Here is a 24,401-nt window from a genome sequence, read left to right as displayed (position 1 = left end):
GACTTCAGCTGGCATTTTCCGATACTCTCCCTCCTTCCTTCCTTCCTTCCTTCCTTCCTTCTTTCTTTCTTTCTTTCCCTCCCTTCTTCCTTCCTTTGTTCATTCATGCCTTCTTTCTTTCATTCCCTCCCTTCTTCCTTCCTTTGTTCATTCATGCCATTGTCTCTTCCTGCTTTCTTTCCTTTTCCCTCGCTGATTCATTGTCTGGTATCTCTCTCTCTCCTTTAGTAATTATTGTAGTTATGGTCATGGTAGTGGTCGTGATCGTGGCACTGGTAGTTGTGGTAGTTTCTGTATAGTAGTGGTCGTATGCATGGTAGTCGTAGATCTGACGTGGTAGTATATAAGTGTGGTTGTTGTGTGGTGGACGTGGTTGTGTCAGTGGTGGTAGCGATTGTGGTAGTTCTAATTAGTTGTGTGGTTGCTGTGGTGGGAATGGTGTAGTTGAATCACCTTAACTTGTCACAGATTTTACACAGTCTTGTAGCTGACTTCACGTAGGTAAGTGGCAGAAAAATAGCAATGTAACGGCTCTGCATCCTTTCCATAACACCTCTTCGTGACTAGCATTCGAAAATTTGTTATTACACCTCAGCCGTCAAGATGGTGAGAACAATTTTAGGCCAAGTTAGAATAAATTGAGTACAGTTGTTGTGCTAGCATAAGGTGTATTCCCAAGCATTAAAAACTTACATTCAGTATCCAGGTAACATATCCCTTGGCGTGCAATGCAAGCACTGGCTTTTACTAATCAGCTGGCGAGTGTAAACAAACACCTCCCAATCAGCTGATGACTGTAAACACAAGCACGTGGTGTGAACGCCCAGCTGACCCAGTGTAAACAAACACACGTAACTTTACTGCTACGGAAATTGGTATCTGCATAATTACACTTACATGTAATGTGCAGAATAAATGCCCATGTATAAGCATTGAATTCATGTAGAAATGATTTTATATTAAATACATATGGTTTAAATATTCACGTCACTGCGACCCGAACTGGCTTTCCTTTCTCTGCACGTGGTTATGACCGACTGGCTGGCTGGCTGGGAACCTCAACGCCCTAGAGAGAAGGGGGGGGGGAGGCTGAAAAAGAGGGAAGGAAGGTGAGAAGTAAAATCAGGAAGTGTGAAATAATGGGGGAAAGAGAGATAAAAAATGGCAGAACGACTGTAGGGAAAACACACACACACACACACACACACACACACACACACACACACACACACACACACACACACACACACACACACACACACACACACAGAAATAAAAGAAAAAAAGGGAAAGAAAGGGATATTAAAGGAAGGATGGTACGAAACGGGAGGAAGGAAGTTGAAGGAAGGGAAGGTAGAAAAATGAAGGCGATAGAATGAGAAAATGAAGGAATGGAAGGAAAGAAAGGAGAGAATAAATGAATGGAGGAGGGAGTGAGGGAGGAAATATAGAACGGAGGGAATGGAGGAAGGAAGTTACGACGGGGGAGGGGGAGGAAGGAAATGAGTAGTGAAAGGTTGGGTGAAGGAAGAGGAAGGGAGGGAGAAGGAAGAGGAAGGGAGGGAGAGCCAGCTTTCTTCCTCCACATTCTCCTCCCTGTCTTTGTCATCGTCATCATCATCATCATCATGAAACCAGCTCTCCTCCTCCTCCTCCTCCTCCAGTTCATGACCTGATCTCACCCTAGGAAAACTCTCCTGTTCTCTCTCTCTCTCTCTCTCTCTCTGTTTCCCCTCCCTCCTCCCTTTCTCCTCCCGTCTTTCACTCGTATTCCTTTTCCTCCTCCTCCTACCCTCCCTTACCCCCCTCATCTTATCATCCCTCCTGCGATTGTACACCGTTTTCATACGATTTTCTGAATGATAACCCAAAGGAACAAATTGGCGAATAAAGATAGACAATAATCCTTTTGACTGATGAATTTCTATACCGCATTCACTCTAACTTGGCCTAAAATTGCCATCTTGAATGCTGAGTAGTAACAGTAGATTAACACTAGAACAATGCTAGTCACGAAGAGGTGCTGTAGAAATGATGAAGGGCCGTCGTATTGCCTTATTTTACCACTGAGCTGGGTGAAATAAGCTGCAAAAGGACAGTAATCTGGGCCAGGTTAAGGTGAAAGGAGTATAGTTGAATTATTTACTTTCGTCCCCGCCCAACCGTGAATATTACCTCACCTGGCGATATTACACAAGCATATTAGTAATTACGGTAATGTGGGTGTCATCGGTACTACACAATACCCTCTTATTACACACACACACACACACACACACACACACACACACACACACACACACACACACACACACACACACACACACACACACATTTTGGCCTCTCATCATTACCATTGGAGTAATCATCAGTAATAATCCACTGCAGGATGAAGACCTCTCCCATTTTTTCTTCTTTAACAAGACTGCCAACTTATTCTGTCCAGCTTCAAGTTTACGTAATTCTTGCTTTACCTTTTTCTTTCCCTTATAAACCTTTGTTATTCATATATAATGCTGGAAATCATTATTATTTTGGTTTGACAATAGTGAGGAAGATTGCTGTTTCCTTCAGTGAGGTTGAGGTCCTTTTCCGTCCGTGTCCGTGCATTCTTCCATGCCTGTAGTGATTTCCGTTCCTGCCCGTGCTTCCGTCGTCGATTTGGCATGCGTCTTTCGTCATTGGGAAGTTGGAGGTTGAATGTCCGTTTACGTGCGTGTCCGTGCATTCTTCCGTGCCTGCCGTGACGTCCGTTCCTGGCTGTGCTTCCGTCGTCGGCCAGACATGCGTCCTCGGTGCGTGGGAAGCGTCCGTGACAGTCATCTCGGCGTGGTGTGACGGATAGCCGAGGTGGGTTGCGACAGGGCTTCCCTATGCGTTCCGGTATTGCATAGTTGCCCCTGTCATTAGCATCCCCGTTTTCTTTTGTTTACATTATTTTTCTGCACTCGTGTTCGTTCTTGGCAGTCGATGATTCTCTCTGTCTGTCTGTCTGTCTGTCTCTCTAACTTACAGATCTTAATCTTAGTGTTTAATAGGCGATCCGTCCTTAATACTCTAAGAGCAGAAGTTTGAGAGAGAGAGAGAGAGAGAGAGAGAGAGGAGAATCAGTCAAGCCACCCAAGCATGTCTTCTCAACACCTCATTTACTTATTCATACATTCATCCATGCTTTTCATCATGTTTTATTTTTTTCATTCTTTCTTGCTTCCTTCATTTATTCAGTCTTTCTTTGTCCCTTCTTCCTTCATTTTCATTTCTCCTTCCATCCATCCATCTTTCTCTCCACCCATCCTTCCTTCCACCTTCCCTCCCTTCCTTCCTTCCTTCCCTCTTCCTCTTGACAGAATCCACAGCTTAGAATAGGCGGGTTTTCCCATCCCCCCCTCTCTCACATTCTTTCACTCCCTCTCTTTCTGTATATATATATATATATATATATATATATATATATATATATATATATATATATATATATCTGTCTATCTATCTATCTATCTATCTATCTATATCTATCTATCTATCTATCTATCTATATATATATATATATATATATATATATATATATATAAAATACACGCACGCAATCTTTCACTATTCTCTTTCCATTGTGGTGGAAAGACAGGTATGAAAAAATTGGCGTGTTGGAAATATAAGAGTGTAATAAAAATGGAAAGAAATTATAAAAGTTACGAGAATCTCTCTCTCTCTCTCTCTCTCTCTCTCTCTCTCTCTCTCTCTCTCGGCCTAGAATGTTTAAACTGCCAAGTCCCTTAAAATGTCACCTGCGAAATTATAGCAGGTATTTATTTATTTGTCTGTTTATTTATTTATTCATATTTATTAATTATTTTTTTATCTATTAACCTTACGGAATGACCTTTAAGCTGAGGAAATTTTTTTTGATGTTAGTAAAAAAAAGAATGACATCGTACTGAAAGGCTCTATGACTTTTTTCAACTGTTAAATTCGAGAGGTATACCCTATGCAGCCTTTTTTTCCTCTCTCTTTTTTTTTTTAAGTAGGAAGCATGTACCGGTATTCTAATTAAAAGAGCCATCTAAAGCATATATATATTCGTATTAAAAGAGCTTATTGAGGAAACATATTTGTATTATTAAGAGCAAAGAGAATATGTGTTCGTAATAATAAAACTAACGGAGACTGTATCCTCTCTTTCTAGTTCAAAAAGTCCCTCCTAAGCTGTATGTAATGGGCGGGAGATAGCAAGACCGGAATGCAAAAAGAATGTCGACAGTTTGCAGGGGGTTAAAATATTATCCATAATGTGTCGTGTTGTATTCTGCTTCCATCTTCTGTCCATTATTAAACTCTTTTCACCTTAACCTGATCCGGATTCTCGTCCTTTTGTAGCTTGTTTCGCGTAACTCAGAGACAACGGATCTACATCATCTTCATAGCAGTTCTTCGTGACTAGCATCAGATTCAAATGTTAATGATTTGCTACGGCGGTGGATTCAAAATGGAGAGATGACAGTTTTAGGCTAAGTTAGGGCAGAGAGCATAACTTCCTTGCTCTTCCTCTGTAACCACGTCTGAAGTTAGCATTCTGAGATTCTGAGAACTTTGAGTCATTTCTGCCCGAGAGAGAGAGAGAGAGAGAGAGAGAGAGAGAGAGAGAGAGAAATGTACGTATAAATGCTTGTGTGTGTGTGTGTGTGTGTGTGTGTATGAGTTTATATACAGTGTAATTATGTATGTATGTATGGGTACGTGAGGTAGAGAGCAATAATACCGAATAGAGTAGTATGTTACGTGGAGTTATGGTGACGTATGAGGCCCGGTGTACAGCTATATATATATATACACCTGTTATGCGTCATGCACCACCTGGGAAGGGGAGGAGAAGGGGTGTAATGTATGAGAGGAATGGGGGGTAGAGGAGGTAGGGAGGGAGAGGGGAGAGACGAGGGAGGGAGGAGGAGGTTGAAGGACGTTGTATATGAGTGTGGAGAAGGAGAGTGGGGGAGGGGGGGGTTGTGTGTAAGAGAGAGAGAGAGAGAGAGAGAGAGAGAGGAGTGGACAGTCAGGGATGTGAGTGAGGGGGAAGGAGACGGGGGAGCAGGTATGTACGTGAGTGTGGGGTAAAACTTTGAAAGATTAATGATGGCGAGAGATCCAAGATGAGGCAGTCACTACTATATATATATATAACCTCCTACCCATATATTTCCTCACTCGCACCATACATCACGCATCACTCTGCTTTCATCACTTCACTCCTCCAAAGCATTTCCTTTCCTTTTGGGGTTTGATTTCCATCCTTTGGGGATATTAGAGAAAGAAAAAGCTACCCATGTATTACTTAGGGTGATATTTTAATTTCAAAAAGCGGGGGAAAGGGGGCACTCCATAGCCCTATCCTTGTCAATTAAAGAGACTTCCTAACACCACTTCCCTAGCTATTTATTTTTTGATACAGATGGTTAATATCCTTTTCCGTGTCATCTATGCAGAATATGGTGATATTAGATTGATTTTCGCAGCATGGAGGAGGACAGCATGGTGTGATAAGCAAAATAAGTCACCTAGGAAAAGATGTTAGGGAAAGTCCTTAACCACCAAGAACGCACACTAAGAAACCAGGTGTCATTCTGGTATATGTCTCAGTGGTACATCTAATAATCAAACAGTTTTTTTTTTTCTGATTTACATTGGCAGACACCAGACATTTTTATTCAGCCTAGTGAAATTGTTCATCCTAAATGGGGTTGGTGTTACTGCCTGCTCATTTGTCACATATCTCTCTCTCTCTGTCTGTGTTTATAGCTCTTCATCCTTCCAGCTATCTATCTTTTTCGCTGTCTCTGTCTCATCGTCTATCCATATACTGTACTGTACTGTTGAGAATAAAAGTTCACTTAATATTTCACCTCATATGTGTGTCACTCCTCCCTGCGGGCTAATGCTCATCAGAGAGAGGCTTGGTGTGTCTCTGCCCATAGATCCTTCTCTTCGTTATTTTGCATCAGGGAGGAAAGTGACGAACATGCCCGAAGTGCGAAGTGGATGCTGTGAAATAGTAGGCAATCATTTTTCTTTGACTCTACTTTCAAGCACATCTCTATATATTCATCCGTCCATCTATCATCCAATCCTATGTCGCCCCGTAAGGAGCATAGGAGCCTGGGGCTAGGCAACTTGGTCCTGACATTTGAGATCAGAGTGACCAGCCTCATTCATCCCTGAGTGGCAATACAGGAGCAATAAACCCCAACCACCCCTTGGATATAAACCTACACCGGCTCAATCCAACTGGAGCACCTGTACTAACCACTATTTCTTTCATTATTTCAGAATGGGAGGAGAACAAAGCCGAGAGATGAGCGGAGCAGGCCGGGTGGAGGGAGGAGGTGGTGGGGGAAGTGGAGGAGGTGGAGGTGGTGAGGGGGAGGGTGGAGGTGGAGGGGGGAGGAGGGGGGGTGACTCAGACCTTGCCATCCGGCCTACCTCCACCTCGCCCAGACCTTCTATTTCCTCTGATGCCGATTTGCCCTACATATCCTACACTGTCAACAGGCCTATAGGAGGTGAGAGAGAGAGAGAGAGAGAGAGAGAGAGAGATTAACCAAATACTTCAAGCAGTTTATTTACATCTGCAAACAGTTATATATTCTCTTAGACTACAAGGAACCAGGCATTGTCCTCTTCCCCTATTCTTGTTGGCCAATGAGGCAGTCAAACCCACCTTCCTTACCTACCTATTTCATCACATGACATGTTATAATTGTCACTTGCGATGTTAATTGAAAGTGTTGATGTTCGAATGATGTGGATAACTAACGAGAATATTAAATTGTTAGTAAGAAAAATAAATTGCTAGCCTGGGAGCTTCCAAACCCCTCAAGAAACAGCCTCTTGTCACCATACATTACAAACAGACAACCATAAGAGATAGAAATGTACATGACAGCAGGTATCAAACGGTAAATTAACAGTGTGGTATCTTACGTATATTTTGTTCTTTGATATCACCACCTCTTGCCTCGAACTTTTATATACAGGACATATTTAAATGATGAAATTGCTCCTGGGTATAATATGTGTACTTTTATATACAGGAAATAATAAGAGAAATGCTGAAGCTGCTGCAAATATAATGTGTACTTTTATATAAGGGAAATAAATAGGCGAAATTAACTTACTGCCCCCAGGTACGGCAATATGTGTATTTAAGTACAGTATATGGGAAATAAATAAGAGAAATGAAGAAATTGCCCCCAGGTATAATAATATGCGTGGGTCATCTCGGGAATTGAACCCATGCCAGGCAGATGGCAAGCTGTAGGGGGTATAAATCAGATGTCTGTCACATACGGAGTTGTTTGTAATAGTTTGTTTTACCTCGCCATTTCAGTGATGTCCATATTATTCTGTTCTCTCCACTACTAGATTATTTTATGCAGTTTTGGGGAGGCCTGTTGTTATTGTTCTTGCTGTTATAAGGCCACAACTCATTTGGATATGAACCTGGTGGACTGCAGGCTGAAGTTACTCCCCTCCTACAGTTCATTACTCACCTTTCTGGAGATCGGGAAGGAGTTGACAGACATTATAATTAGCCACAGTTACAACCACTGACACTGCTATATCCATCCATTGGTATCATATTAATCACCAAAGAAAAGTACAAGCATCACCAAATACAAGTGCCGTTATTACAGCATTTCCAGCCAGCATTAACAGCATTCCCAAACACTGCTACCAACATTAAACTACCCATCAGGATCATAATTATTAACCACCACTCCTTACTACAGCTGTCAACATTTCCAACAGATTCCCCAAAGCACACGTCCAAAGGGATGCGAGGGCTGCGTAGTGGTAGTGGTGGCAGTGCTGGTAGTAGTGGCAGTGGTTGGTCCCCGCGTCGCCGGCGTCGCTACCACCATCGTCCCCAGGAGGTGGTTGTGGTCAGGGAGGCAACCACGAACAACACCACACAGGACTCAGAGCTGACCAGACTGCAGGTGAGTTCTTGTGGTGGTGATTTTCTCTTTCATTGGGGTATGAGGTACAATATTAACTGGGATATTTTTATGACATGTTAGTGGATATTGTGGATGAGAATATGTCTCTGAATTAAATCATATGGCTAATTCCAGATAATTTCATTCATTTCAGGAGAGGGAGTTTTCTAAGGGAAGAAGTTAGAAATACTGTCCGTTAACGCTTTTGGCATGAGGTTGTAATTTATTTATATTTTGGCAAGTGCCAGATTATTTTATACAGTTAAGGGGAGACTCTATAGGACAAATTAAGTACCATAATAACCGGCCTGAAATCTTCAAACAGTACCCTGCACTTGCCAAGGGTTATTATCACAGCCATCCAGTCAACAGTTCAGCCCTTTACCACATGACCAGTATCTTCCCAGTGTACCATTGTACCCAGTGTCCAAGTCTGACCATCCATATCCCACTGCAGAAATACCAATTTTATTACAACAGTGTACCATGAAAATGCCTTGTAGTCCCAGTTTTACAGTTCACCCATTATCTCAGTACGGTATGCCCATGTTACCCATTCTCTGATGACTGATTTACAGTTTAGAACATCACAACATTCCTGTCAGATTCTACCCTGTGAATTTTCAGTACTGAAATTACCATTATCTAATTCCACATAGTGTATCCAAAAAATCCCTAGTATACCTCCCCCCACTCATTACTCCAATAGGCCTGATGCACCCGGTCAGACCAAACAAAATCCATGTCAGAACAGTTCAACACTCCTGCCACAGTCTAACCCCCCCCCCCACCACCACCAAAAAAAAAAAAAAAAAAAAAAAAAAAAAAAAACAGTGTACCCAGGTTTCTACTTCATCCAACATCCCAATCTGCCTAATTCATCTATTTTAACCAGGCAATTTCCACTTCAGAACATCCCCACCTTCCTGCCCATCATGCGTGGTGCCCTCACTGCACCCTCTGCCCGGGACCCTGAGGTGCTGGAACGCCTGGACTGCCCTGCCCTGCTGCACCTCACACGCCGATACCAGCTGCACCTCCACACGTGCGCTGCCACAACCACAGCTGCTCAGGATGCACTCTCTACCAAGATTAGGGAGGTGAGTATGGGTGTGTGTATGTGCATGTATACAGAGATAAAGGATTTGTACTGTATGCTGTATTCATTCTTCCATATATATACTGTATGTTGTCCTGTATATGCCTCCATCTGTATTTACATGTATTGTTATGGTTCACAAACACACCTACCTTTTTATATACGTCCTCTTTCCCAGATTGACACGACCATTGCACAGCTGGTGGCGACTGTGGCCCAGCGTCAACGTCAGGCCGCACGCCAGGCTGACAAGCTGAACCAGGTGGCAGAGGTCAGCCATGCTCTCACTCGCTGCCATGCCTCACTCAACCTCATCCTGGAGGGCCTGGACACTCTGAATGCTGCCTTACCCATCAATGAGCGACTCAATCCATTCGTGTGGACAACTGGCTGAGGACTGGGAATAGATGGAACAGCTGGGAGAGAAGAAGGAAAGAGCTTAGAAGATGAGGGAGAGAGCTTAGAGGAAGTTAGGTAGGCAAGGAGAGAGCATGGATTAAGGCAGTAACGTAGAGAAACCTTGGAGGAACGTAAGTAGAGGAGACGTGGGCTTGGAGGAAGGTAGGTTTGTAGAAAATCGAGAGAGCGTGGAGTAAGGTAGATACGTAGAGAATCCATGGAAAAAGGTAATTTGAGGTAGAGTTTTGAGGAAGGTAGGTATGTAGAGAAACCTTGGAGTCAGGTAGGTTTAGAGAAGGAGTGAGTTTGGAGGAAGGTAGGGAGGGGGAGGAAATTGTCTGGAAGGTGAGAGAGAGAGAGAGTTTGGATTGTTAAAGAGACAGGAAGAGACATGGGGACATAGAGAGAGAGAAGAAAAAAAAGCCAGATCAGGGAACAAAAAACAGCATGGAAGAAAGAAACAGTAGTAAGGAAGTTAGAAAGAGCTAAGGAGAGTTCAAAAGGTGACAAAAGTATAAGTGAAGTAAGTAGGATTGATGTGAGTGGGAGAGAGAGTCATTTTTGAGGACATTTATCACAGAACAGGCACTGACTATGATATCTACTGCATTGTTAAGTGTGCTGTTGGAAATGTATTCAGGATGAAACTAGATGATACTGTTTAAGGTATATCCTAGCACACACCGAGTTGTTATTAAGAAAAAACGTAACCTACAGTTATTCAGTATTCAAAGCTTAAACTACAGAGACTCCTACTAAGCATTTCCCTTTAATGTCTTTTTTTTTTTTCTTTTCTTGCCAGCTTGTTACAGATAGTCTTATTCCTTTTCAAAGAACTTGTCATACTGAAGATGTTCGTAGCACTCTGCTATACTAACTTGGCGTGTAATTGCCATCTCTTCTTCTTGAATTCTGAGTTGTAACAGTAGATTAATACTAGAATGTGATGCTGATCTCAAAGAAGTGCTATGGAAAGGATGTAACGCCATAGCATTGTCTCTCTGTCACTGAGTTACATGACATGACCCACAAAATGATGAAAATTTGTGCCAACTTAAGGCGAAAGAACTGTAGCTTCATAAAATCCTCTGTGGTGGCAAGTACCTGTATTTAAACAAAATTGCAATGAATGGCTTTAAAGTACTGGAGTTTCTGTTGAAGGTTGATTGAACAGAAGCACCAGCAGTTGTTGTAGTTAGTCACATTCATTATTTTTAGTTATTAAGGTAGTTTTAGTTACTGTTGTATACTGTATTATTGTTATTTACGGTAATGTGTTGTTTGTCTGGCATTAGCTGTTGTTGCTGGGAATAACATTGCTGATGAATCATGTCTCCATTTTTTTTTTTTTTTTACCTCAGTTGTTTTTCTCTGTGGTAGGTAGGAGCACCTACCATCCACTCACTCAGTGTAGTGCAACCAGGACCCTAACACCTTTTCCTAAGCCACTCATTTTGCTTATTACACCTGACAGTCTTCTGTGTTCTATAAATCCCTCCAATTTTCCTCTATTTTGCATAAATAGCGTACAAAAGGGTAGTTACCATCCATATTAAAAAAAAAAAAGATAAATTGTTGAGGAAGAGGTGTTAGGGAGGAACTTACCTGACAATAATAGAGGCCCATGTGCTTTTCTGCAACCCACGAAGCTGTTTACTATGCTGGGTGGTAACCATACAACTTACTAAAGGCAGTGTGGTGGTTTCGTGGTGTAAGGTGCTCCAGTCAGATGTTTCCCATAAAGGTTCGAATCTGAGGGTTGGTTTAGGTTTATCACTCCCATAATGCCGCTCAGGGAAAGGACTATATATTCTAGTCTTAAATTTCAAGTTGAGAACCTAGTTGATGATGATGATGATGATAGTTGTTGGTATTATTACTGTTTGTAGTAGCAGCAGCAGCAGTAGTAGTAGTAGTAATGGTAATAGTAGTTGTTGCTGTTGTTGTTCCAGTCTTCAGATTTGCACAGGATAATGGATACACCCCGTTTTTAACCTGGCACACAACTCTAGGCGCTGTCCTACAGTTGTTTGTGAAGACTGTTTAAAAAATAGTATGTGGAATTTTTTGCCTTTGAGATCCAGCTAAGAATTAAAAAAGAAAAACTGAATTCTGAGTACATGGATGTGGTTAATAAATGTCTCTCTGGGTTCTATCCCTCTCACTCTATCTCTCTATTTATCTACCGTATATTTGTGTGTCTGTCTCATTCTGTCTATCTATCAGTCCATCTGTCTGTCTGTCTTTCTGGGTAGTGTTTGGAAAGTTCAGCGTTCTGGATCCTACCCACCCCATTGACGATAATGATGATGATGAACAGACTTGAATCGAGGTAATGAATGCAGTGATGAGAGTCATTAGGTAGGTGGGTAGGTAGGTAGGTAGATGGGTAAGCATGTAAGTGGGTAAGCAGGTAGGTAGGTAGGCAGACAAACATGTAGGAATACCCCCACACAGTGAATTAGAGAGAAGGAGAGAAGAAAAGACGAGAGAATATGGAAATAGAGGAAAGGAGAGATGCAAAAAGTAAAGAATGGAAAGGAAGCCGGTCAGACAGGGAAAGAAAGAGACTGGAATGTGGCTTCACCTGATCAGACTTAAAAAATATAAAGGGATTTTTGACGACGTGGGCAGTGCATTCCTTGTCTGCATACACAGTGAAACCTTAGCTAGTGTTGGCTATTTCAAGACGCAGCTTAGTGGCATGGTATCTGGGAGCCTCGTGTTTTTGGCGGGGATTGGTGTGTGGGGGGGAGGCTGAAGAGAGAGAGAGAGAGAGACGTATACCGTACTCTGTATGTGAATGAAACCGTAATGAACATGGTAGACAAAATAAACAGTAAAAATGCCATAAGTTCTTATAAGTTTATGAATTTTGCAATTATCTAGAACAAAATTCAGTCATCATCATCATCATCATCATCATCATCATCACTGACACGGCGGTGGATATTTCGAAAGGACTCATTTGTGTCAATAAATCACGTTAAAAAGAAATCCCCAAATAGCGCAGTCTCCCTGTCACCTGCCCAAGGAATATAATCGACCATATTCTGCAACTAGGGCGAATTTCCAACCCCACACAGCTCCTGCTTTTTCTACCACTGTGTCACGCGGGGAATACGTGGATAATCCTAGGCCCGGAAATTGTATCAGCATTATTAATTTATTTATTTATTTACTCATTTATTTATTTTTATTGTTGGGTATGTATGTATGTGTTGGTGTTAAGTGTTCTGACGCGGCAAACTATTTTTCTTTCTTTCTTTCTTGTTCATTTTTTTTCATCTGGCTCTACCAACACTTTCTACTTGACACATGAGTTTAGGGAGTTCAAGCATGGCCTTGGGTGGAAAGTAGTCACCTTTAAAAAATACTCGCAGACACAGTGGCCAGTGAGAGTACGGTGGCGGTGGTGGTGGTGGTGGTGGTGTCGCACGGTTTAAACTCGACGTCAGCGTTCCCGGCATTACTCTCTACCCTCCCGCCCCCCTTACCTTACCCTCCTCCGTCATGCCATCTTTCCTCTTTTTCTCCTCACCTTTTCCCCACACCCCTCTCTCCTCACCTTTCCTCCCCTTCCTCTCACCCCTCTATCATCTAATCTACCTTTTCTCCCCTCTGTCATCCCTTTGGTGAGGAGGGAGCATTCGAACATGAAAAGATTAAAACGTCCCCATTGACTGAAATGTTTATTGTTCTCCATTAAATTTCAGATCATTATTTGCCCATTTCTCCACCAAAAACTTGAATGCAAAACACCGTAAGCTGCGAGAGGAAACTGATCGTAAATTTGTTGGTAAATTCGGTGTCAGAACAAATTAGGTGATATGAATCTTGGCGCATCTCAGCTTTCATCTTCGGCTCCAAGACTGTTTATTCAGCAAACTCTTTTTGGTTGTTGTAGCGGAGTTTCAGGCAAGTCCAGCTAACATTAATGTTGGATGTGTTTTGAGGCAGGTGTTTGAATGTTGACAGATGGTTAAGTATTAATGTGTTGAACCGGGAATGTTGTGTTCGTCAGGTGGAGGCTGTCTAGAGCAAGACTTATTCTTACCTGAGTATTATTTAGGTGATTTATATACTTACATAGACGAATGATTATGGAAGTTTAGACGCACAGTAACAATCTAACAAACAGCTAATTAAAAGATATTGGGAAAATGACAGTACAGGTAGACATGTAGAGCGGGATACTGCTGTGTGGGTTTATACAGTATATATATATATATATATATATATATATATATATATATATATATATATACAGTATATGCAAAATGGCATATATTAGCAAGAGTAAGTAACGCACATGGAGACTTACATGGCTGGCGAGGTAGTTTGACAGCTCGGTGACAGCGGGTGACATCTGGAGAGAGAGAGAGAGAGAGAGAGAGAGAGAGAGAGAGAGAAATCAGGAAGGAGCGAGCCTGGTGTCTGGCAAGATGGCAGAGTTATAGGTGTGTGCGGAGGCCAACTTAGTAACGCATATTTTTCCTTCTCTGTTACAAGGACAACATACTCCAGTCCAGCGCCTTGGAGTCTTACATTGATCATATATATATATATATATATATATATATATATATATATATATATATATATATATACTTTTTTCACTTTAACTTGGTGTAAATTGCCTTGTTTCTATCATGAGTGCTGAGTTGTAGCTGTAGATCAATATATACTTGATTATGGTGTGAGTCGCGAAGAAGTGCCATGGAAAGGATGTAGTGCTGTAGCATTGCCTTTTTCTGCCACTGAGCTGCGGAAAATACTCTGTAAAAGGGTGATACTCTGGACCAAGTTAAGGTGAATGACTTATAGGTGTAGAGGTGTGGATGGACAAGGTGGATGATGTTCGTGGGCGTGTGAGAGAGGACTCGGGGTGGATCCAGATTTTTTTTTTTTTTTTTTGCTTGTGTTGTTTTTCACGAAAGATGGAGAAACTATCACTACCTGTCATTATTTTATTATTGTTATTATTATTATTATTATTATTTGTAGTAGTAATAGTATTGTTATTGCTTTGGGGGTCACGCGGTCAGGGGACTCCCTTAGATCTACCATGGTATTGGATAACAGTGAAGCCAAAGAACTACAGTGGGATAGAAATTGGTAAAGTATTTTTGGATATACTCGTACACATGATAAAGGTTGCACCTCACTAATTTGACATTTAGCAGAAGGGATTTGCAGGGCAGATTTTGCAAGAGCAACTTAGTAAGTTGATGCAATGAAAGATTTTTTTTTCTTGAGTGTGCAATGGAACTTAGAATCTCGAAGGGTTTTACTTCAATCCGATGAAGTCGTTTTTTCCTCCTTGGCCAATTGTTTTTCGACTACTATAAACCTGCGAAAATTTTCTTGTGAAGGCGATTAGATATAGATTTATGATTCAAGTCGTTTTCGTTCCCGGTACGTTTGAAATTTGAACGGGCCAGTTGGCTCCTGTAACGGGTGTAACGGATCCCCGGCTCCGTCAGTATTTTGAGTTGGGTACTGTTTTGCGGTGCCTTACGGTTAGCTTGGGTTAGGTTAGGGAGGGATGAGGAAGGTTAGGATGAATTAGGATATCTGACTAGGTTATTTACGCTGGAGTTGCAAGATCTGAGTTAGACTTGGTGTGGCTGGTTTATGTTCATTAGTTAAAAATGATAATAATAATTTTCCGCACAAAGTAATTTCTTTCATTACAGAGTTCACCAGCATAATTAAAATTTAGGTTCTACAAGCAGCTACTGGCACATATGAAAAATTAAACGGTGTTTGTGTAAGAGCGTGCAATTGGGTGAGTGCGAGTTGGAGGTGTGGTGTTGCGTGAGTGCGGGTGTTGAGGGTGGACAGGTAGCAGGCCGAGGCTGAGGTCCTGCCGTGGCCCCGGGTATTTTTACCGGCAGTAGCGCGGCGCCGGATCCCAAATATAGGGTGTGCGCCGCAGGGGTGCGCGGGACTGGGCGCGCAGGATATATAGGGAGGGGGGCGGGGGAGCGCGGCCAGTGCATCACAGCCACAGGTCGCAACCATGCCTGCCTCCAAGGGTTCCCGCTCGTCCTCCAAGAAGGCCAAGAAGGGAGGAAGCAATGTGTTTGATATGTTCACACAGAAGCAGGTGGCGGAGTTCAAGGAGGGCTTCCAGGTGATGGACCGCGACCGTGATGGCATCATCAGCAAGGAGGATCTGCGTGGCGTGTACGACGAGATCGGCCGCATCGTTTCCGACCAGGACCTGGATGACATGCTGGCTGACGCCCCCGGCCCAATCAACTTCACCACCCTCCTGCACATGTTCGCCTCCCGCTCCTCAGGCGAGAGCGACGATGACGATGTTGTGGCCAAGTCATTCCGCGCCTTCGAGAAGGAGCCCGGCCAGATCGACTCCGAGCAGTTCCGCACCATGCTGATGGCCTTTGGCGACAAGTTCACCTCCCAGGAGGTTGACGAGGCCTTCGAGCAGATGGATATGGACGAGGACACCGGCATCATCGACGCCGACGCCCTCATCGCCATGCTGTGCGCCGGCTCAGGCAAGGAGGAAGAGGAGGCCGCTGCCTAAGTCACTCGTAACAGCCATCTTGTCCCTGTCATCAGTTCACTCGCCACCCCATCCCCCTCCCCACCACCCCGACCTGGCCAGGAGGATGCTCATATCGCAGTGTGAAGCAGGCAACCACTCCAGGACACCACCAGAGCAGCGCATCTTTGCAACCTTGGGGCTGTGACACTCTACAATGGCGGTACTCTATCAGTGATCTTTTTCGCTTGCTTCAATGGCGGACTTTTGCTGCTGCGCGCTGGTCTACCCATCCTTCCCATCCAATTTTTTCTCTCCCCCTTCATCTCCACACCTCTGTCTTCTCTCTCATTCATCACTTACTGCCATCCATCCAAATCACATCATCATCCATCAAAGTGATCCTAGTCTGTATCTTAACGGGCCCATTTCTTCAAGTCTCGCAGGAATAGTTGAGGACGCAACATTTTCTCTTCTCATTTATCTATCTACCCACATATCTGTCCTTCCTCCGTCCTCTCCTGTTATCCTGCGATCATCCATCCATCCAGTCGTCCCTCAGCCCATCGGCTCGAGTGGAATCGCGATCAACTTTGAAAAACAAGGTCACTTCGGGAGCGGCGTTTGAATGTGAGTGGGAAAAAAACCCACACACACACACACATAGCGAAAGTTGATCGACCAGAGACCAAGGAAAACAATATTGAAGTGAGGGACACGCCGCTCCCACTTATAGTAATACGGTGAGCGACCAAGATTCGTGAAAATAAAAAGTGAACGAGAAGCAGGCGGAAGAGAGCTAAGTGGTTTGCGCGCCAACACTCCCATCCAGCTCAGAGGAAGACACTGCGTTCGATTTCCTTGCCCCTCAGGCTCGAGTCGTGCGCATTAGACAGCTGTGGTCGTCACTGGTCGCCACCACAGGGTCGTGCACGCGCTGCAGCTGGGGGTCGTTGAAGCAAGAAGCGAGGTCGTCCGGTGTCGCTCCTCCACTTCAGGGTCGCTGGATGAGTGGCAGCACCGTAGCCGAAGCTCAAGACTATCCCAACAATGTTTCATTTTTTATATAAATGTGAAACAGAATGTACTGGCCATCTCCAACAAGCTATATAGAAGCAAATAAAAATGTTTTACTATGAGTTTTATGTTTTTCATTGCTATTCTTTTATTTTTTGCTAGTAGTTCGTGTGTAACCATACATACTGCCCGGTTATAGCGCTAATTGAGTAGCTCTAGCCTTCTGTTTATAATTATTTATTTTATACTAACCTAGTTAGCTCAATAAACTGATCTTTATAGATGTTTCAGTTTCCTATTAAATTAAGGACTGATAAACAACCGGGCAGTTTGTAAAGCTGCTGATATTAACAAATTGGCAAAGTGTAGAAGTTGAAAGCTAGCAAATTGGTAACTTCACCCTAATCTCACAACAGACATTTAGCAAGCTATTTTTTCTAACGGCTTGATAACGGAATTACCAGCTCTACTGATGAAATATATAAAAAAGGACATATGTATAGAAAGGGAAATTTAATCCAACTTCAACTGACTACTGTGATATGACTCGTCAGATTACTTATTTGACAGACTATTATAATGGAAACCCCCGAGATCTGAAGGGGAAAAATTCTTTGCACCGCTTATAATATAAAGCAGGATTTTTTTTTTTTTTTTTTTTTTTTTTACGAAACCACTATATATGAAAGGAAGCGCAGTAAATATCCGTTGGCTTGTCGAGAAAGTATGCAGGCTATCGGTAAACTAGTTTCAAAGAGCTTGATATCATCCCTAATAGCGGCATTTTGGCATGAAAGCAGCAACTGGTAGCCCAATATGCAATCAAGAGGCTATAAGAACCAAGTATTATATGTCAAAAGGACAATGACACAACTATCAGTTTACTCTTCCCATGGCGGGATATGGTGAGGAGGCACTAAATGGTATTGCATATCCCCCGCAAAAACTAGTGCCAAGACCAGCCAGACAAAGAATCCTGTATCCTTAGCACACAAATTGTTGCTGGGATAAAATGAACACTAATGAATTAGGATACAAACTAGTGCTTGCCAATTAAATACAGAGGAAGTCAGAGATGCCTGGTTGAGCATAAAAATAAATAATGAAGGCAGATATTCCTTCCCCCCCCCCCTCCCCCGCTCAGGAATGCCCGGGAAACTCGATACTCCGATGTACACGCGCATATACCCCACACAAGGCGGCAATATGAGAACACTATTAAAACAGCGTGAGGCATCTAGAATACAGGGAGTGGCGGTTGTGTGGAGGGTTAAAAATAAAGTAGCAAAGGAGAAGGCAGACCCGCTAGCCACAGTCACTATAAAAGGGGCCCGTGTCTCTGTTTCCCCACCCGACCATGTTTATTTTTGTTGTGTTGGCTTGCTGGTTAGCTGGCCACGTGTTCTGACTTCTCATTCTCCTCTTCCTCTCCAAGTTCTTTTTCTTCTTCTTCTTCTTCCCTCTCTCTCTCTCTCTCTCTCTCTCCTTATTTTCATGACACAAGTCTAACTCATTTCCTCTTGGTTCTCTTTCCTCCCTCCCTCTCTCTCTCTTTCTCTCCTTATTTTCATGACGCAAGTCTAACTCATTTCCTCTTCTCTTGGCTCTCTTTCTTCCCTCCCCCCCCCCTCTCTCTCTCTCTCTCTGTTGTCATGTACTCTTGCTGGCTCTCAGTTCTTCATTTCTTGGCACCTGTTAAACCCACCCTTTTCCTGTTTTGATATATATGTATCTGTTTGTCTATCTATCAGTCTATCAATCTTTTTGTCGATCTATCTAGTTAGCAATCTATATCTATCTATCTATTTACATGTTTACTTGTATCTCTGTAGTCTCTATCTCCATTTATGTCTATCTACCTCTATATCTATCTCCGTCTGTCTGTCTAGCTGTCTATCTATCTATATGCTTACCTGTATCTGTCTATATCCTCTATCTCCATTTGTCTATGTACCTCTATATCTATCTCCGTCTGTCTATCTAGGTGTCTATTTCAGTCTGTGTAACATTTTCACCACGAAGCCTCTCCTGTTGTAGAAAGAACTTTAAAGGGACCATAGTTGTGGGTTAAAATGTGCCACAGTCATATCATCAGTCTCTCTCTCTCTCTCTCTCTCTCTCTCTCTCTCTCTCACACACACACACACACACACACACACACACACACACACACACACACACAAAATATACATACACACACAAATCTACGGTACTAACCCACCACACCTCACAACCAAGCCCCCTACCTTTTAATCGCAAGTAGAAACTGAACAGAATCAAATCGTGGCTCCATACCTGTAGGCTATACCGAATCCCTTTACACCGCTCTTACCGTCACATCATCCTAATATAGCGAAGCCATCCATCATCCAATCTTTTGTGCCCCATTTTGCATTTAGGGCCTGGGTTCGTCTACTCTAAGGCAAGGGTCACCAGCCTCACACGCTCCTGAGTGGCGTTATGTGAGCAGTAAACCCCAACCACCCCTCAGACGGAAACCCTTACAGGCACATATAGTATTAGCGTCTATACCCACTAGGCATCATTACCACCTAAAGTAGTAAATGAATCCCTGGGCTACACTATATAAATCGTTACTCACCTGGAGGCAGCACTACATGAATGAATGGATGATGTTCGCTCCCACCCACTGCAAGGTTTTCTGTACCTGTCAAAATACTCTCACTTTGTACATGGCCAGTATTCACGTAGCCAGTCCATCTCTCACAGTCCTTGCTTACACCAGCCCGTCTTCTACTTCATTAGTCCACAACCTACTCTACAAGTCGCTAAACGAATATCCACACACATTCCATTTTACACAATCGTAGTACACTTTGCTCTTAATCCACATAAGAACTCAGGAAGAAGAGTAACTACAGTAAGAAATGTCCCCACTGCACCCCACCCCACCCAGCCAGAACCCCACTGCACCCCACCCAACCCAGCCAGAACCCCACTGCACCCCACCCAACCCAGCCAGAACCCCACTGCACCCCACCCAACCCAGCCAGAACCCCACTGCACCCCACCTAACCCAGCCAGTACCCCACCGCACCCACCCCACCCAACCCAGCCAGAACCCCACTGCACCCCACCCAACCCAGCAAGAACCCCACTGCACCCCACCTAACCCAGCCAGAACCCCCTTGCACCCCACCTAACCCAGCCAGTACCCCCTTGCACCCCACCCAACCCAGCCAGAACCCCACTGCACCCCACCTAACCCAGCCTGAACCCCCTTGCACCCCACCCAACCCAGCCATCAACAGTAGTAGCAGCAGCATAAGTAGTAGTAGTAGTAGTAGTATAGTAGTGACGGCAACAACAAAACAACTGTAGTGCAGCTTGCATCCCTCCAGCACTTCGGCGGGCGCGTAGCACCCGTCTAGCAACAAACTCATCCCTTTTCTGTCCAACTCTCTAATGCAAGAGTTAACCGTTACTCTCTATCCTTCATGTATGCAACTGTTGAGCTCTGGAACTGTCTTTCTCTGTTTGTATTGCCTACTGTCTATGAACTCCAGTCTTTCAAGTGCAGTGTGCCCAGGCATCTTGAATTGAACAGATCTTGAATTTGGGTCCTCGTTATCTTGTTTTTGTTTCTCGTTATCTTGTTTTTGTTTTTTTTCTTGGAGGGAACAATCTACGGGCTTCTGGCTTTTGGTTCCTTCTTCTGTGCATTAAAAAAAAAAAAAGCAGAAGCAGTTGTAGTAGTAGAAACAGCAACATCAGCAGCAGGATCAGCACCAGTAGTAGTTGCAGTAGCGGATGAAACAGCAACAGTAATAGCAGCAACAGGAGCAGCAGCAGCAGCAGCAGCAGTAGTAGTAGTAGTAGTAATAGTAGTAGTAGTAGCAGTAACACAAGCAATAGCAGCAGCAGCAGTAGGAGGAGTTGTAGTGGTAAAACCTATTACGTAATTTCCGTTTCACTCTAGCAAACTCCGTATGATTTTATTCAGGTATTGAATTTTCGAATGTGGGAGGATAGATATAACCTTAATAAATCACTAAATAAATCCCTCCTGAGTTGAATATAATCGTTTAGTATCAGTGGGAATAAACCTAAATGTACCGTCACCCGCAGTGGGGGGTTAAGACAAGAAAGAAAGGAAGAAAAAAGAAAGAAAAATATGTTTTCCAGTGTTGTAGAACCCTGTGCATGGAAGGATGTGGAGGTTGGCGGGAGTGGAGACGGAGGGAGGGAGGAATGGGGGGTAGAGGAATTTCTTCCGGCTTTTTGTGGAGGAAAAGTAGGGAGGAGGGGGAGAAGAGAGGAGACATGGGGGAGTGAAAGGAATGAGGGATGGAGGGAGAAGGAGGGTGGAAGAGGTGGGGGATAGAGAGGAGGAGGGGGGAGAGGTGGGGAGGAGGAAGGGAGATAAAGGGAAGGAGGTGGGGGAGGGAGAGCAAGAGGAGAAGGGAGAGGAGGAGAAGGGAAGGAAATGGGGGACGGAGAGAAAGAGGAGGGAAGAAAGTGGAGGATGGAGAGAAAGAAGTGGGGGACGGAGAGAAGGAGGGAAGAAATTGGGGGATGGAGAGAAAGAAATGGGGGACGGAGAGATGGAGGGAAGAAAGTGGGGGATGGAGAGAGGTAGGGGGTTTGGAGGAAACTACCGACTTCCATTAGATTGAGATTCAAATTAAAATAATCTTTTACATACATATACACACATCTTTTATTCACAAATATATACCTATTCATATATCCCAAAATGGAGACAGTACAGGCAGTCATTACCCACTGGAGGCTAATTCATAGAGCAGTGGAAAAATACACATACCGGTATTTACACACATACATAAACATTCCTTACAGAAAACTATATACAGTATATTCATATATGTGCATGTAAAAAATACGAAAACTGCATAATGGAGTAGGACCGGAGAAGAGGAGGGGGGGAGGGGAAGCAGGAGGGAATGGAGGGAGAGGGCTGGAGGGAGGGAGGGACTAGAGGAAAGGCGGTTCATTTTGAGTTAGACGGGGCTGGTGAGACGTTCTGCTGTGCTTTCGGTATGCATAATTTCCTTTTTCGTCCCTTTAATTTTCACTTATTTGAACTGGATTATGTTAAACACTCTTGGGCTATTGACTTGGTGTGAGGTTGTCTGTTAAACTGAGTTCTTTTGGAATATTTTAACTGAGAGCGTTGATTGTTTTGCAAGGCGTGTGTCCCATGGTAGTTTGTTTACCTGTTTTTTTCTTTTCTAACTATATCCCGTACCTCACCGATGGGATCACAATAATACAGTCCTTCATGCTTCCCAGTGCACTTTTTCATGACTAGCAGCATATTGTGGGGTAATCCATTGTTATAGCTAGGCATTCAAGATAGCGATGGTAGCACGAGGCAAAGTTGATGTGTACAGTAGATTCTTCTTCTCCAGATTTTAATATTTGACAGTTTGGCTGTGCTTGCCTTAACGATTTTTTATTTTTTATTGCATAAAGTTGTCTGGTAGTAGCAAGCAAAGTTGTAGACGTGGCACTGAATGGGTTTTCTGTTATATTTAATGTTTTTCAGCCTTAATTTGTTTGGTTTTCAATAGTACTTTATTGGGTTAGCCTGTAAATAAGACCGTTCTGATAGTCTTAAGTACTGCATAGTAAATTGATCTTTTTGCTTTTCAGTGGATAGAGATTTGTCTGCCAAGAAGATTGGTGTTTGGATGGAATTGTACGAGTGGTTGGATTTAAGCGACCGAGAAGACGGGTAGTTCAGTTCAAACGACCATGGCTTTTCAGGTAAGTGTTTTTCCCAAATTTAACCTTTTCCGCTGCGTTGATTGCAGTGTTTGGGGACTGGAGGGTCTTGACTAGCAACCAAGGAGACTCAGACATACTTCCTGTAACAGTTATTTGGAGACTGGCAAATTTGGCTAGTAACCAGGGGCATTTCTTGAGATCATAATATAGTACTGAGGATAGTAACCCAGTTAAAGGTGGAAATAAGGTTACCAATATTTTCCTACCATTAAAGACTCTAGTTTTATGCAACCGTAAGTGTTAAAAATCAAACCAGTTGATGCATTAGGTAGTTTTTATGGTCTTTGATTTACTTAATGGATAATATAGATAGGGGATAGGCAGTTTGTGAGGGAACTCTTTAGTTGTGTTCCCTAGCCCCTAAAAGGATAGTGAAGGGAAGCCAGCCTGCAGTCCGCTGGGTTCACATTCTGAAACTGACCATGTGCAGAATTTGTGATTTCAAGCTTTAATAAGAAATGAGTGTTTTTCAGATACTCTCCCGTACTGTAATAGTTTAGCCAGGAATGGGGAACTGCAGGGAGTGTGGTAGTATTTTTGAGTGCTTCCCCCATGCAACTTTATTCCTGCCTTAAGAATAATCTATTTTATTCAGTTGAGATACTGTCTGGGTTAGTTTTAAACCCTTCACTACAAGAAATAGCTTTATAATTCTTGGTAGTAGACAGGCCAGTATTCTTGTCGGTTAAGGAGCTCCCAAACCTTTTTATAATGTGCTTTATTATTTACTATCGTATTGTTATATAAAATTTCAATAGCCATACTCTGCATAAATAACTTTCAAAAGGATACTAACGAGGTATATACAAAAAATTGCCAAGAAAAAGGTGTTAGGGAGCTTCCTTGTCAGACAAGACTGTGCCTAAGAATGACAAAAAACAGTAGGCTAATGGGATTAAAAAGAGGTTAAGGGAAAACTTTTAGTGCTCTTTAAATGACTTCACATTAAATTGCAGTTTGCAAACTTGAACAAGGAAGTTAATGTTAGCCTACAAGCATACAGCATCATTGATGTCTTTAAACGTAAAATTCTTACCCATTGGTACTTTTAAATATCTAGTGGGGAGTAAGATATGACTCCAACTAGTCACTAACCATCCTTACTGGCGTCAGAGTTGATTGATTGGAAACTTTGATCGGGAAAGAAATTATATTTTCAGATTCTTGGTTACTTGGATGTAGGGCACAAGGGTTTATCAAAGGGTTTGTTTGTTGGTAACATAATGCCACTCATGTACAAGCAACTGGCCACCCTTTATCAGGGAAGAGTAGCCTAGCCCCAACACAGAAAGGGGTAGGTGGAAGTAAAAATATGCAGTACATTACAACTTGTGATTTAGAGGAAAACTAGCTATAATAGGAGGAATATAGTTGCAGCATAGTGCCCAGTAGACATTTGGCATATTTACATTATACTGTACCTAGATCTTTCAAGTTTCCATTTAGCAAGTTCACGGTACAAGGGTATTACGATGTCAACTAGTCTTCCTGGCCGAGCAGACCCATCAGCTGCAGGCAGTTAACCAACCCTTCAGGGCCATCCCATGCATTGAACTGATGAACCATTGCACTATTTGTAGTTGACAGCGCTGCTTATGAGAGGAACAGG

At 43.0% G+C, this 24,401-nt stretch overlaps 1 protein-coding gene and 1 pseudogene across 1 annotated transcript; both read left to right on the top strand.

Annotated features, from left to right (window-relative positions):
* The first annotated feature begins 6,319 nt into the window (after nucleotides 1-6,319).
* Nucleotides 6,320-10,682, top strand: LOC145407190 (BLOC-1-related complex subunit 5-like). The gene is made up of 4 exons (XM_080278227.1): nucleotides 6,320-6,551; nucleotides 7,801-7,991; nucleotides 8,903-9,091; nucleotides 9,269-10,682. The coding sequence occupies exons 1-4, from the start codon at nucleotides 6,320-6,322 to the stop codon at nucleotides 9,482-9,484; spliced, it is 828 nt and encodes a 275-aa protein (XP_080134353.1). The 3' UTR covers nucleotides 9,485-10,682.
* A 4,796-nt stretch (nucleotides 10,683-15,478) lies between these two features.
* On the top strand, nucleotides 15,479-17,142 carry LOC145407191 (myosin regulatory light chain 2 pseudogene; annotated as a pseudogene).
* The last annotated feature ends 7,259 nt before the right edge of the window (nucleotides 17,143-24,401 follow it).

This window comes from Coenobita brevimanus, chromosome 72 (genome assembly GCF_032717465.1).
Source record: "Coenobita brevimanus isolate Jiangsu-jjx chromosome 72, ASM3271746v2, whole genome shotgun sequence".
NCBI classification, from domain to species: domain Eukaryota; kingdom Metazoa; phylum Arthropoda; class Malacostraca; order Decapoda; family Coenobitidae; genus Coenobita; species Coenobita brevimanus.
The sequence above is the reverse complement of the archived record's forward strand: the minus strand, read 5'-3'. Positions and strand labels throughout refer to the sequence as shown.